This window comes from Leptodactylus fuscus, chromosome 3 (genome assembly GCF_031893055.1).
Source record: "Leptodactylus fuscus isolate aLepFus1 chromosome 3, aLepFus1.hap2, whole genome shotgun sequence".
In the NCBI taxonomy this organism is placed as follows: Eukaryota; Metazoa; Chordata; class Amphibia; order Anura; family Leptodactylidae; genus Leptodactylus; species Leptodactylus fuscus.
The window spans coordinates 207,728,990-207,744,565 of NC_134267.1; the positions used below are offsets into that span (position 1 = coordinate 207,728,990).

The following is a 15,576-nucleotide window of genomic DNA, read 5'->3' on the forward strand; positions in this document are numbered from 1 at the left end:
ACTTAAGATCCTTAGGGTGCATTCACACTACGTAACGCCGGGCGTGTATGAGAGCCGTACACGCCGGCGTTACAGCAGGGCTGCCGAACACTTCCCATTCACTTCAATGGGAGCGCTCGTAAACGCCGCTGTTACGAGCGCTCCCATTGAAGTGAATGGGAAGTGTTCGGCAGTCTGCTGTAATGCCGGCGTGTACGGCTCTCATACACGCCCGGCGTTACGTAGTGTGAATGCACCCTTAAAGAGGTTTTCCAGGCAAAAAATGTTTTGTTTTTAAATGTCTGTTAGTGCTATTAATAGGTTAATAAATGCACCCATATACCTTTAGCCATGTTTTGAGTGATTTCTGGGTGTCTGTGGGAGCTCCCGGCATCTTCTGTATTTGTTTATATGTTTCTGCCTCCTTCTGTGAGACTTCCAAAGTAACCCCTCTCACCACACTCCCACCTCTTTCCTCACTTTCCCCTACTTACTCTCTCCCATACACCCCCTCCCTGTCTCTCTAGCTATCCTACCCTTCCCTACTTACTCAGCCCAACCCCTGACCCATATTACATACTTACCCTCCACGATTCTTCCAGTGAGATGGCCCCGCCTCCTCCTGTACTGATTTAGTCTGTGTGAGTTCTTCTTCTCCAGCGATGATCGATCCACCTCTACTGCACATGCATGGATGCGCAGTAGAGGTTAATTATAATTCCCTTTAAAGAGGACCTTTCACCACTTTTGGGCACAGGCAGTGTCATATACTGCCAGAAAGCCAACAGTGTGCTGAGTTCAGCACACTGTCGGCTTTCCCGATCTGTGCCCGGTGTAAAGAGCTTACGGTGCCGGTACCGTAGTGCTCTATGGTCAGAAGGGCGTTTCTGACCATTAGCCAGAGACGTCCTTCTGCCTCGCGGCGCCTATCGCGCTGTACTGTGGAGTCGGGAGGAACGCCCCCTCCCTCTGCTCACACAGCTCGTCCATAGACGAGCATTATCAGGAGCGGGAGGGGGCGTTCCTCCCCGCTCCACAGCACAGCGCGATAGGCGCCAAGAGGCAGAAGGACGTCTCTGGCTAATGGTCAGAAACGACAACAAAAATTGAGGAATCCAAAAAATAATAAATAATAAAAATATATATATTTATTGAAAAAACAATAAAAAACATACAAAACATATAACATACAATGGAGGGCAACACAGAGGGGTCCGACTGTAGAAAAACAGTCCGACAGAACCGTACCCCTCTCACTACTGATGAACCAGAGAGTTTCTCCCTATATATATGGTGTATAATCCTAATTAATCAATTCCTTATAGAAATAAATAAATACACTGCACCAATACAATGCACATATGTATAATAAACAAAGTGCATAAAATATACATATAGACCTCCAAAAGAGTGTAACCCCTATAACACAATCCCCAAAATTGGGGTATATTATACATATAGTGAAGAGTAACTAGTTAAGAGGTAAATGGGAGGTATAACAATGAATGTCATAGGTCCAAAGTCAATACATACCCATAGACATTTTGGCAGTGTAAGTAAACCATAAGGGGTTAACCCCGGAACAACAGGAGTGAGGGAACCAAGACACCCCTTCTGACCATAGAGCACTACGGTACCGGCACCGTAAGCTCTTTACACCGGGCACAGATCGGGAAAGCCGACAGTGCGCTGAACTCAGCGCACTGTCGGCTTTCTGGCAGTATATGACACTGCATGTGCCCAAAAGTGGTGAAAGGTCCTCTTTAAATGCCCCTCTTTTTGATATTGGAAATAGATGTGCAATAATAAACTAAACCATATTATTCCAGAAACTCTCTATCAGGACCCTAACTGTACGTTATACCCAACTTAATTAAAGGGGTTGATAATGATAATCCATCTACAAGATAGGTCAGCAGTATCAGATCGGTCACGTCTCACACCTAGACAATGCACCGATTGCTCATGCAGCCACCAAAAGTCATTAATAAAATATACGGCCAGAAGCAACCCTGCTCCTATTGAAGTGGATGGGACAGGGCTGTAGTTCTAGGTGACAAAAAATCTATTAATTCATATAGATAGCAAATTTTAAGCTTTCAACCAGTAATCTATAAGTGTCCCTCTTTCACTGTGCAAATCGTTGTGAGATATTCAGTGGGAAATATAAAGTAAGGGCAGGTTCACATCTGCACCCGGGGTCTCCGCTTTCAGGTTTCCTGCCTGAAACTGGGCAGGAGACGGAAACTTGCCGGTATCTTTCAAATCCATTCATTTGAATGGGTTTGAAAAGTGTCCGGCCTTGAGCGCTCGTGAGCATTTTGTGCTCTCTGCGGCTAAACCATTTTTTTTTTAACTGGACACCGAGTCAGACATGCAGTACTTTGTGTCTGGTTTAGAAAAAACGGTTTCACCACGGACAGCATAAAACGCTCACCGCTGCTCACGGCCGGACACGGTCTCACAGGTTTCCGTCTTCTGCATGAAGAAGACGGAAACCTCAGAACAGAGACCAGACGCTGGTGTGAACCCAGTGTAAGCACTTATACTTCTCTCCTCTAAATCCACTCCTGGTTTTGGCTCAAAGACTACAAAAAAATGCAGCTTTTCGGATGTGTGTGTCCTCAGCCTAAGCCTAAGAATTTTGTGGGACTGCAACTACTGATCAGCAATCCACACACATACATGTCCGCATTGTTTCAGTATGTCATAGATCTTGTATGATTCCTGGTCTGTGCCTCAAATGTGGACAAATATAGAAAATGCTTCGTAACTTGCTGATCTGCAATTATGGTCACGTGCATGGGGCCTGTGAGAAGGTGACAGGCAGAGTGCTTGAGTCCTGGTTTATCTCCCCCAGATTCCTGACTTATGTGTGGTCCAGGGCGGGTCTTGAGTTGTCCCAGGTGTGGGTCATAGGCTTGTTACATAAAAGGCTGCATAGCCTGCACTTCAGGACAGATCCTGGGAATGAGTGGAAGTTCCTGGGGCTGTCCTGGTATACTAGGAGTCTGCTGAGACTGTGCTGAGTCTTTCTTTCTGTTGATCCGCGAGGCTGTTAGTAAGCCGCATGTACAGTTAGTACGTATTGTCTAATAAGTGTTCAGATGACCAGGGTTTTGTTTCACATTTTTGACTGAAGTTAAGACTGTATTTAATTTTGCTCACTTTGTACCTGATTTGAAGGTTTATTTTGCTGATTTTTTTTTTTTTTTTTTTTGGTAAATAAACTGTCTCTGACTGGTTGGGTCGGCACCATTGCTGCTACTGAGCTACCTTCCCCACAGGCCTTATTGTATTGTACATAAAGAGTGCACTATAAAACATGTGTGGCACACAGATGAAATACTGTGTATGCTGGGGCTGTGTTAATGGGTTACACACAGGAGTTATTACTGGGTGAGCTCACCAAGGGATCTGGAAGGGGTTAAAGGCTTGTCTCCCAACCATCCAGTATTCAACAGAACAGTTCTGGGTGCTGTTCTAGATGATAGAAGTTATGCCCTGGTTTCAATTTATCAGCGTCTGTAAGGGTGGGTTTCTGTCTTCTGCATGAGAAACTGGATAGGAGACGGAAACCCGGCAGTCAGTTTTCAAACCCCTTCACTTGAATGGGTTTGCAAAGTGACTGCCTGTGAGCATCTCCCAGGCGAACCCCCTTTTTTTTTTTTTTTTTTTTTTTTTTTTTTTTTTTTTTTTTTTCTTCTCACCAGACACAAAGTCCTGCATGTCCGACCTTGTGTCCGGTTAAAAAAAAAAAAACAACCCGGTTGCGCCACGGAGAGGCAGAAGACACTCAAGGGTGGCCACTTTGCAAACCTATTCATGAAAATGGGTTTGAAAACTGACTGCCAGGTTTCCATCCCCTGTCCAGTTTCTCTGGGCAGAAGATGGAAAACGGCAAGATTGGCTAAAGCGGACTCGGGCACAGGTGTGAACCTGCCCTAAGAAAAGAACTTGAATGCAATGTTGCAGATGGGAGCTATCTGCTCCTTTCTTCACCATTCAGCCCGTTTCTGCACCCCAGGTCTTGGGAGCAGTAGGCGTGACATCACTTACAGTGCACCTGCTTCTCCTTGAATCCTCCAGCAGCAAAGACCGGAGAGAACAGCATGGGAATATGGCAACGTGAGTATTATTATTATTCTTTATGGTGATTAGAGATGAGCGAACACTAGAGATGAGCGAGTACTGTTCGGATCAGCCGATCCGAACAGCACGCTCCATAGAAATGAATGGATGCACCTGGTACTTCCGCTTTGACGTCGGCCAGCCGCTTAACCCCCTGTGTGCCGGCTACGTCCATTCATTTCTATGCGAGCGTGCTGTTCGGATCGGCTGATCCGAACAGTACTCGCTCATCTCTAGTGAACACTATTCGCAACAGCCGTTCCAAATAGCACGCTCCCATAGAAATGAATGGAAGCGGCTGGCACGCAGACTTTGCCGGCGGCCGGTTGCTTAACCCCCTGCGTGCTGGCTACGTCCATTCATTTCTATGGGTGCGTGCTATTCAAAACGGCTGTTTTGAATAGTGTTCGCTTGTCTCTAATGTTCATTCATTCATTGAGGGGGCAATAAATACACTGTGAGGGGTACATTATAACCATAGGGCATATTCCAGGGGACATTATAATATTGGGGTCACAATGAGGGGGCATTATAGCATAGGGATTTAAAGGGGCTTTATACTGGGTGGGTACTCAAAGAGCAATGAATGGGAATGGGCTGTGGCATGATGTGAAGAAATTACTTTTTTGTATTTTTTGATATCCAAAAACATAATAGTTTGTCTTTCCGATTGGACACGTGATTTTTCCATTGGGTGATGAATACGTACAATGTACATAAGCTATTAATGCCTGAGCCGCACACGTGACTCCTGTCATGTATAGTTACTGAACAAATTCCCCGGTGGACGCATTCATTTCCCATTTTCCCCATAGCCATTACTTCCGCCCTCACTAGAGTCCCCACTTCCGCCAGTTCTTACGACGTAGGGGCGGGGCTACGCGATGAAATAGGCGCCGCAAATTTCCCATGGTCCTTTTCGCGCTGCCGAGATCTGGGCCGCTCTCGCGGGAACTCGCCCTCTTCCTAGGCCGTCACTGACACAGGACGGTGAGTGTGGCGAGTCCTCCGGAGCTAATGGCTCTTTTATTTCTATCTTCCGTTGCTTGCTGCCCCGAAATGGCTCCAAATGCCGGCGGTAAAGGCTGCCTTCTTCCCGTAGGGGCCAGGATGTCGCTGCGGAGCGCTGTGCCTGAGGTGGATGGAGCCGGATAGTTGTAGAGTGATTGTAGCGGCCGGTAGTGATGGTGGCTGTGAGGGGAGAGTGCGGCAGCGGTGGGAGGTCACGTGGTGTGCTGAGGGCCTCTTCTGCTATTATACGTGTATATTGTCCGCTGTATACCGGGGAGATAGTTATTACAGGCCGGACTGGGCCTCCATGGCGGGGGCTGTTGTGTCTGCCTGGCCTCGGTGTATACATGTATACCTTCATTGCTTTCTAATGTGTGGCTTATACCTTCTCCTTTAAGGGCAAGCATGGCTAGTATTGGTGTTCACACTGTTTCTGGGGGGATTGTATGTTGTATATAGTATATTTAGTATATATTCATTGATTCCCCCACAGAGTGAGACTGATGGCTGTGTATTAACCCAACGTGGATATCCTGCGGGGTCGCTCCCACGGGCTCTGTCCTTGTGGCGTATGGGAGCTTAGCGTCTTGCGGCGCTGTGACGTACAGTCCCGTTCCACGACGTTGGAGATCATGTCTGTCCCCGGTCTTCTGGCTGGTGTGGACAGTGTCCTGTATATTCCTACAACTTCTCTGAGCTCTCGAGCGGTGACTGAGGAGACAAACCATGCAGGATACATTGCTATATGTAACGTTACTTTGTATAGGGGATATAGGTGGCAGGATACGCTGCTATATGTAACGTTATTTTGTAGGCGGCATGCTTTCTTCATGGATCTGTTTTGTTTCTTACAGAAAGGCCATGTTCAGCACGAGCGCCAAAATCGTCAAGCCAAATGGCGAAAAGCCAGACGAGTTCGAGTCTGGCATCTCCCAGGTGAGTGTTTTATCCATGTTGGTAGACTATACACGTTCTCACTGGTCCCTGTGTATCTAGCTGCTCCCCCACCACACACACATGTCCCCCCTCAGGATAGTGTAATACTATGTTGCAGGAGTTGTCTGTAGTAAGTTGCAGCCCCCTGTTTCTAGTATTGATGGGCGATCAGTATTATATCTGTGGGGGTCACCTGTACTGACTCGGTTTTTATTAACGTTTACATACCCCAACCATGCTGTACAGCAAATGTGTACAATTTGAAGACCTGTTGATGGCGCTGCTGTACCTACAGTTTGTATGACCAGTAAGCAGCACAGGTAACAGTATGTAACTCTTACCGAGGTCAGCGCTGCCTCGGCCTCCACATATCTAATATTGATGGTCATTCCTTATATCGGTGACCTATACCAAGGATGGGCTTAAGACTAGAGACTGGGTAACTCCTCTAAATCATTGTATAGTGAAGCAAACGTCATATATTCCTTACGGTTCAATTGTTCTATCTAGGTTTGCTTTTTGAGCATGCAACCCTTGTAGGAGCTGATATGTATTACCGCTGAGTGGCAGGATACACTTGTATCCAGTCTAAAATATTGTTTTAGCCAAACACATTGGATTCTAAAGTCCTAGCATGAAGATTAAGCTGCCAGATGGATTTAGTCTGTACACTTCATGCCAATGGCTGCCAACACAAGTTCCAGGTTTTCTGGGTCTTTGATAGTTAGGTCGGTGATATCAGATTGGGGGGGTCTGACTCTGGGTGCCTTTGCTGACTCCCTCATTGACAATGCAGATATCAGCTGAGCGCTGTGTTCCCTTTGTTTACCGGACCCAGTCCCCTACTATTAGTAGCAGCCGTGACTGGTACTGCTAATCTGCAGCTCAGTCCCATTTTAGTGACTGCTACTAAGCTATAATACCAGGCACAGCATTGACAGATATACAGCACCTTCAATCAGCGGAGGGTGTATACGCAGATTCCCACCAGTCTGATATCAATGGCATACCCTTATCTTCATTAACTTGTTCAGATACTGTGACATTTTATATTAGAAAGTTGCATAATGATTGGCTGGCGCAATTAACATCACCTTTATGGCAATGTGTGATGATATTTTGTATAGATGTCCTTTCTGGGATCTTCTATGTGTCACCTTCGATGAGGAGGAGATAAAGAACTTGTTACTGATGTGACTTTTTCATAAAGCTCACTTATGAATAAGCTACTGCAGATGAGAAATATGTCAACCATGTTTGTAACCCAACGTGGATATCCTGCGGGGTCGCTCCCGCAGGCTCTGTCCTTGTGGCGTAAGGGAGCGTAGCATCTTGCGGCGCTGTGACGTACAGTCCCGTTCCACGACGTTGGAGATCATGTTTGTCCCCGGTCTTCTGGCTGGTGCGGACAGCGTCCTGTATATTCCTACAACTTCTCTGAGCTCTCGAGCGGTGACTGAGGAGACAAACCATGCAGGATACATGCAGATATTTGTAGATAGACTTGTGTTTTATACTTGTGAGTTGCATATAATTCACGTTCTTTTTCTTCTCCTTTCCCATAGGCTCTGCTGGAGCTGGAAATGAATTCCGACTTAAAAGCTCAATTAAGGGAACTTAACATTACAGCAGCTAAGGTACGGCATGGCTCCGATCTCTCGGCTGTGTCCTTATCCACAGGATCAGCTTATGAGAGCCACATCTTTAGGATCTATCAAGTGGAATGCTCACTGTTCACAAAAATAAAGTTGCTTGAGTGAAGTGCTGGTAAGGGTAAGTTCAGATGGAGTTTTTTGGGCTGGAACCTGAAGCGGAGGCCGCATCAGGTTTCGGACCAAAATACGGGTAGTCGCGACTGAAAGCCGGTGCACTGCATCAGCATCCAGCCACCCACTCTGCTCCAGATTAGGCCCCATGAATGGGCCTAGTCCAAAGGAGGGAGTGTCTTCAGGGCGAATCGCGAGGCAAAATGGCCTAAAGAATGAGCACCTCGCCGGCTCCCGGAAAAATACACCTGAGCGGCTCCCATTGATTTCAATGGGAGCCGTCTTTTTGGTCAGGATTTTCATGCGGATATGGCTTCAAAATCCTGACCAAGAATCTCCATGTGAACTTACCCTAATACTTGCCTGCTGTCGCTCCGTTCAATTCTATGGGGTTGCCTTGGATGGCAGAGGGTTGTACTCGGCCTCTTTTTGGCAGTGTTGTAGAGATGAAAGTAGCAAACAGTTTGCATGGAAATCTGACTTCTGCATAAACTGCTGTTTGATACGCTGCAGATCAATGTATTAATCACCCACCAAAGGTTCAGCTTTAAGTGACTTGCATGCTAGAAAATTCTGCCTCTATGTGAACAGCAGTGCAGATTGTGGTGCAGAATATGTGCCAAAATTCATGTGAAAAGTCCTCTATGGATCTACCCTTACTGAGGAAAATTGGTTAGTGTTATATCCATTTTTAATGGTTGCTCTTTGCCTTTGCTTGAGGGACCAAGATGGCAAGATGCACCTCAGTGATGTAGATACTGAATTGGAATAGTTGCTGTGATTTCATAACTGGCTTAACCCCAACGTGGATATCCTGTGGGGTCGCTCCCACAGGCTCTGTCCTTGTGGCGTATGGGAGCGTAGCGTCTTGCGGCGCTGTGACGTACAGTCCCGTTCCACGACGTTGGAGATCATGTCTGTCCCCGGTCTTCTGGCTGGTGCGGACAGCGTCCTGTATATTCCTACAACTTCTCTGAGCTCTCGAGCGGTGACTGAGGAGATAAACCATGCAGGATACATTGAAGAGTTTAGTATATAATACTTATATCCGTAGTGCTTAGGTGATGCTATCTAAGTAGTCATCCACCGAATCAATGTTACTACGCTGTTTCCATAACTAATTCACTTGTATGGCAATTACAGAAACTGTGTAGATGTAATGCCCAGCCAGCACTGACTTCCTTTCCAGTGAGGGCATGATGAGGTAAGAGCCAAGGCATGGAGACTGCTCTGGGCTCCTTTTAGAGAGATGTGTTGGCCCCACCTCTGGGACCTTCACCTATCAGACATTTATGGCACTTTCTGTGGATATGCTATAAATGTGTATTGAAGGAAAACTCCTTTCTGGACTTGGATATTGATGACTTGGCATAGATTGTCAACATCCCCACCAATGTGCTCTTAACAACACTAGATCTCATGGTATAAGGTGATGACACAGTGCTGTCCACACGTCCTCACCATGCTTGGTTACTGAAACTATTCCCATTCAAGTGACTGGAGGTTGTTCTGAGATGGTATTCACATAAATCACAGGTCTATTAATGTGTAATGCTAGGTTCACATCACCGTTTGAGGGGTAATCCACATAAAAAAAGCAGTTCACTTAGGGAATCTGCAGACCCCATAGACTATAATGGGGTCCGTGTGGTTTACGCATGAAAAATGTGGGGAGACCCGTGCTGCTTGCAGCGCTTTTCTATCTGCATTTTTCATGTAGAGAGGGGAAAGGAATCCCTGAACGCAGATGTGATCCGGGCCTAATGCTGTTTTTCATGTAAGTTCAGGGAGTCTTTCTAACGCACATGCCTAATATGTTCCCCAAACCCATTGTAATCAGAACCTAAAAGTTATGGGCACAACACTTGGCGGTGTAAGTGATGGAACAGCACGCGTCTCTCTGCTCATGGCTTCCCAGCTCTATGTAAGGATCCGTGCTCGCCGCCATAGTGGCCTGTGCATGCCGCTGCGGTGACTTATTGGCCTCCGTGATTACATAATATAGTCTTATGAACAGTTACAAGGAGGGCTGACTATAATGCAGACGTGGACGTCCTAATAGGTCTGCGGCTCCTCTTACACATTGTTCTGATGCTCGGTGATCCTCATGAACCTTTTTCTATAAAAATGCTTGCTTTTGCTTATAGTATTTTGCATAAGTTTTTTTTGGGGGAAGCAGATGGTGTAGTTATCTGTTTCTCTTGCAGGAAATTGAAGTTGGAGGTGGCAGAAAAGCGATCATCATCTTCGTTCCAGTCCCTCAGCTGAAATCTTTCCAGAAGATCCAAGTCAGGCTGGTGCGCGAGCTGGAGAAAAAATTCAGTGGCAAGCATGTGGTCTTCATTGCTCAGGTAGGTGTGATGCACTAATGGAAGGCTCTATTTGGGAATATATGGCTGTCCTAGCTCAATGGGTGTCTTCCGCTAATGACTTGTCTAGTTACTTGGGGGCAGACCACTGAGCACCGCGGTCCATAAGTTCCCTTAGTGCAGAGTGGTGGTACACATGCATAGTCAATACATCATTAAGTTCTGGGTAACTGGTGGAGATTGCTGTTACAAGTTGCACAGAAACGAATGGAGTGGTAGCCATACATGTGCACCCCTGCTTTATTCACATAGGGCACATGCAAATACTCCCAATTTCCATTTCTCCAGATTGTAGTGGGACCTCTCCAATCACACTTGTCCCATATCCACAGGAGAATCGAAGTGTCTATAGTGGTAAATGCTTTTATATGGCAGGCCTTTCACTTTGTCACCACATATATATTGATAGGATCAGTTCATTAGACCCAACGTGGATATCCTGTGGGGTCGCTCCCGCAGGCTCTGTCCTTGTGGCGTATGGGAGCGTAGCGTCTTGCGGCGCTGTGACGTACAGTCCCGTTCCACGACGTTGGAGATCATGTCTGTCCCCGGTCTTCTGGCTGGTGCGGACAGCGTCCTGTATATTCCTACAACTTCTCTGAGCTCTCGAGCGGTGACTGAGGAGACAAACCATGCAGGATACAGAAATACATGAAAACTGGTTCCTATTTTTCCTTTCTCTCTTACTATTCTTCTGGGGGGGGGGGGTTTACTCCAAAAAGTATAGACCAGAGATGAAGCCATACTGGCTGTCACCTTTCTATTTGTTATACCCTTAATTGGTGAGATGCAAATACAGAAGTTACAGATAATATGGCTGTATATTCTCTTCACTGGCCTCCATTTGTGTAGCTATATAGAAATGGGAAAAAATTGGGAAATGCCTAATGCATTTAAAAATAAATATGCCTTGGTTGCATATTTATTCATGCTTGCTTGCATTATATTCCGTAACTCTTTACAGACATTGGCAGTCACTGTCCCATATAGGGCTCACAATCTTCATTTAAAGGCGTTTTCTCAGCTGAGGTGTCGACCCCTGTTGATATTCAGTTAGTGACCTGTCCTAAGGATTGGTAAACAATTAAGTCCTGGAAAACCCCTTTAAGTCTAAGGCTCCATCTAGCATCCTGCCGCAAAAAAGCATTACGTGAAAAGCCCCAGTGGCAATGTATCACTGTCTTTCCTACCATGCTTTTCCTCTACAGACTTCCTGATTCAATTATACCTATCGGGAAACCGCTGGAGTTCCTGTAGGTATAATGACATGCAGCAACCATTGTGGTTTTGGGAATTGCAGCGAGTCTGCAGCGTGTATTTTCCTGCACTGTGGGGATGGGACTTGCTAGAATCCCATCTACTACACAGTAACTGTAAAACGCTCCCGGCAAACCGCAGCGTTTACACTATGTGGGGACCCAACCTAAAGTATGAACAAGCCTTGTCACTCATTACATAACAAGGGGTAAATGTCTGATCACTGAGGATCTGACTGCTGGGACCTCCAACATTGACAATTGGATAAAATACCCCTTTCTACATTGTGTAAGACCATCTGCTGCTCGTTCTTCATGGAATACAGTTGTAACATCAACAATACAATTTCCGTGGTGTTCTACAAGTATTCATTAGTTTTAATTTTTTTTTTCCTATAGAGAAGGATCTTGCCCAAACCAACAAGGAAAAGCCGCACGAAAAACAAGCAGAAGCGTCCCAGAAGGTAAATGGTAATATTTTGTTTGACATCCTGCTGTACGCTCGCTATGAGCAAAGACGACTAAAGCAGTGTCCTCATGCAGCAAACTTATTGTATGTGATCTCTGCTACAAATCCATAAACCTGCTACAGTACAAGGTTTTAGTGAGATCCCATAAATGCAAGTCTTTGAAAATCTGCACAGGAAAGTAGATTGTTAAGTACTTTCCTGTCTGCGTGTTCCCTGTGGAAATCTTGCGACAAGCACACGGACTCCATTATAGTCTGGTCCATGTGCTTTCACTGGCCAGTGCGTTTGGTATTCCGTTCAGGGGGTCCCTATGCGGACTCCCTCGAACGGATTAGACACAGATGTGAACGAGGCCTTAATCTTGCTATGTCACTCACTTGTACTCGATGGTAGAATCCACATAAGTAGTCTTACACCTTGTTTTAAGCAGTTTCTGCGTTATTTATGGGTCTTGTGCACCTGGCTTAAAGGTCCTTGGGCTTGTGGCACCAACGTGGATATCCTGTGGGGTCGCTCCCACAGGCTCTGTCCTTGTGACGTATGGGAGCGTAGCGTCTTGCGGCGCTGTGACGTACAGTCCCGTTCCACAACGTTGGAGATCATGTCTGTCCCCGGTCTTCTGGCTGGTGCGGACAGTGTCCTGTATATTCCTACAACTTCTCTGAGCTCTCGAGCGGTGACTGAGGAGACAAACCATGCAGGATACATTTATATATAGAAGGTTACATTTCATGCAGTTTTAGACCTTTTAGTGTTACTTTGCAGCTTGTACAGAGTGTTTTAAGAATATTCACAATAACACCATTTTTCTTTGTAATTTAGCCGTACTCTCACTGCAGTACATGATGCCATCCTTGAAGACTTGGTGTTCCCAAGTGAAATTGTGGGCAAGAGAATCCGTGTGAAGTTGGACGGCAGCCGGCTTATCAAAGTCCACTTGGACAAGGCACAACAGAATAATGTTGAACACAAGGTAGTAGTTTGTATTCGGTAAAGTTCAGGTTAAATCATTGCCTCGAACAATATTGCGTTTATGGTCAGTGGCAGTGGACCTGCGTCATCCCTAACGTAATGGTATAGCCCTGTATAAAAGCCGGGCTCTTCATGTGTTTTCCATACAAATTTTTAGGAAAGTGTAACACTTGATTCCATTGCAAAGCAAATTAACGGTCTGGATTCTCCTGCTGGTATAGCTTGTCACTGGGGATAGTTTTGAGGGACTTTCTGTAATCTTAGTTATTGGAGCCTTCTAGAAGTTGGGGATTATGAAGTCTGTCCTGCAATAAGTTATTGACAGCGTGCACTCACATTGGCATAGCTGAAGTGTCCTTTGTGCCAGCATACCATTAAATGGGATGTTCTTTTACCCTCTAGGGGTCCCATGGAGATCAGGAGATTTCCCCCATGTTGCTTCCTCTAAATGTAGGCTTGGTGCACATGCTTGACTGGCGTTTCCTCTACTTATATGGGACTTACGGAGACCTCTAAACATCGCAGCCCCATAGCAGTGATTGGAACTGACTCTTAATATAAAGAGAGATTACAGGTGGATTTTGATCCCTTGTTCTCCTTATTGCTGGGGGCCCAATGATGTGACACTTGTACACTATCCTGCGGGTAGATACAAAGGCTCTTCACAGCACAACGCCTTTAAGGAGTTTTGGTGCCTGGTTTCTGTGTGTTAATTTCATAGTCTTCTGTAGGGTTTTTCTTTGACTTAACCCAACGTGGATATCCTGCGGGGTCGCTCCCGCAGGCTCTGTCCTTGTGGCGTATGGGAGCGTAGCGTCTTGCGGCGCTGTGACGTACAGTCCCGTTCCACGACGTTGGAGATCATGTCTGTCCCCGGTCTTCTGGCTGGTGCGGACAGCGCCCGGTATATTCCTACAACTTCTCTGAGCTCTCGAGCGGTGACTGAGGAGACAAACCATGCAGTGCATAAAATTATTTTCTCTTAGTAAATTCTGAAAATGTTCTTGGATGGGTTTTTTTAACCATTTTTTGTTTTCCCCTTTCAAGGTTGAAACATTTTCTGGTGTCTACAAGAAACTCACAGGCAAAGATGTGGTTTTTGAATTCCCAGAATTCCAGCTGTAAAGTGCAACATGATCTAATAAAAAGTTCTTGTTATATTAGTTTGTTTCTTACTTGTTATTGTCCTGGGATCAAGTATTGGTGTGTAGTCCAAATAATGCCATTAATAAAGTATGTCCTCATTTATGTGGGTTGGAAAAATAAGCCTCTTGGAGTAAGACTGAAGTAGGGATAAAATTACTTGGTCCTTAAAGAGGACCTTTCACCTCTTGGGGCACATGTGGTGTAATACACCGCTAGAAGGCCAACAGTGCGCTGAATTCATCGCAATATTGGATTTCACGTTCTGTGCCCCCGGTGAAGAGCTATCGGTGCTAGTAATGTAACAATTCACTGTCAGAAGGGCATTACTGGGTGTGTCAGGAACGCCCTTCCTTACAGCAGCGATGACCCCCCCCCCCCTTCCTCAGTACTAGTCTACGTACAAGTACTATCAGGAGGGGAGGGGGATGTTCTACACTGCTTTCACAGTACAGAGCTATAGACGCTGCTGTGAGGATGGGCGTTCCTGACTGTCACGGAATGTATATAAAATGAGCGGTACTCTGCTCTACTAGTGTCTCACTGGCAGAGCCAACTGCGCAGGCGTCAGAGGTGATGCAGAAGGAAGACGACGAAAGAAGGGGAGGATCCAGCCGAAGATAGAGGCGTCGCTGGAGCGTGTTCTCGAGCAGCAGTGGGGACGACCCAATCGCATTTTCAGCGCTGGGACCCGCCCCCATCGTTGCGAGAGAACTAATTTGCATACCGGTATTTTTAAGGAATGGCGCAGCAGAGACCACGTCTAAAGGTTAGAGTCGAATAGCCTTTCTAAAGGCTATTCCGACATGTGATCGCCAAAAAAAAAAATTTCAATGGTAGAATCCCTTTAAGGCACTAATTTTTGAGACAGGGAAGGGGAAGCTAGCTGTTTTGGAGTCTCCAGACTTGTTCATGGCAGCTTTTCCCTGGTGCTCTATCACAACCCCTCCTAAAAAAGAAAAAGTTGAGTGCACCCAATGAGAGCTTTAAGGATAGACACTATGTACTAAGAGACCTGCCCATCAAAAACAGGCCTGTGCATTGGTGAATGTTTTAAGGTATACATCAATTGATCAGAATTAAATTTGTTTCGATCTATCTAAAGATAGATAAATCTATGTGTAATTTATTTTTTTAATTCTACCTGGGTATGTATTTTATGAGGTTTTATTTTGGGTGTCTACAACAAGACGATATCCTGCCACAGAAAACTAATACTTCCTGGGCTTTGCAAATAAAACCTGGTACCTGCAGACCATTCCAACTAAAACAGGTCCAAAAGTCAAATAACTCTCCATCCCTTCTAAGCCCTCCTGTGTGCCCAGTTTATAACCGCAAATGGGATATTCCTGTGCTCAGGAGGAAATTGCATGACAAATATGGCTTTCAGTCCATGAGAAAATGAAAAATGTTCAGCTAAAGTTACATGTTTTTGGTAAAAAAAAAAAAAAAAAAATTAAAAAATTTTGTATTAAATTCTATATATTGAACAGAATAAGTGAGATAAATTTTGTGAAACTCTGTGGGGTCAAAATGTTCATAA

General features: G+C 45.6%; 1 protein-coding gene and 6 non-coding genes across 8 annotated transcripts; all 7 read left to right on the forward strand.

The window, feature by feature from the left end:
* Window positions 1–5,027: 5,027 nt before the first annotated feature.
* Window positions 5,028–14,053, forward strand: RPS7 (ribosomal protein S7). Of its 2 annotated transcripts, none has more exons than XM_075269084.1 (7): window positions 5,028–5,100; window positions 5,976–6,057; window positions 7,623–7,694; window positions 10,031–10,174; window positions 11,848–11,912; window positions 12,741–12,894; window positions 13,938–14,053. In XM_075269084.1, exons 2-7 carry the CDS (start codon window positions 5,983–5,985, stop codon window positions 14,013–14,015), a joined length of 588 nt encoding a protein of 195 aa, XP_075125185.1. In that variant the 5' UTR covers window positions 5,028–5,100; window positions 5,976–5,982; the 3' UTR covers window positions 14,016–14,053. The 2 variants fall into 2 exon arrangements, with proteins under 2 accessions (XP_075125185.1, XP_075125186.1); XM_075269085.1 differs by having other exon boundaries at window positions 12,741–12,891.
* On the forward strand, window positions 5,641–5,862 carry LOC142198690 (small nucleolar RNA SNORA73 family). Its single transcript, XR_012715363.1, has one exon. It is a non-coding gene; the product is annotated as a small nucleolar RNA SNORA73 family (small nucleolar RNA).
* LOC142198778 (small nucleolar RNA SNORA73 family) lies at window positions 7,322–7,543 on the forward strand. Its single transcript, XR_012715418.1, has one exon. It is a non-coding gene; the product is annotated as a small nucleolar RNA SNORA73 family (small nucleolar RNA).
* Window positions 8,624–8,845, forward strand: LOC142198777 (small nucleolar RNA SNORA73 family). The gene has a single exon (XR_012715417.1). It is a non-coding gene; the product is annotated as a small nucleolar RNA SNORA73 family (small nucleolar RNA).
* Window positions 10,618–10,839, forward strand: LOC142198775 (small nucleolar RNA SNORA73 family). Its single transcript, XR_012715416.1, has one exon. It is a non-coding gene; the product is annotated as a small nucleolar RNA SNORA73 family (small nucleolar RNA).
* Window positions 12,407–12,628, forward strand: LOC142198779 (small nucleolar RNA SNORA73 family). The gene has a single exon (XR_012715419.1). It is a non-coding gene; the product is annotated as a small nucleolar RNA SNORA73 family (small nucleolar RNA).
* On the forward strand, window positions 13,641–13,862 carry LOC142198691 (small nucleolar RNA SNORA73 family). The gene has a single exon (XR_012715364.1). It is a non-coding gene; the product is annotated as a small nucleolar RNA SNORA73 family (small nucleolar RNA).
* Window positions 14,054–15,576: the final 1,523 nt, after the last annotated feature.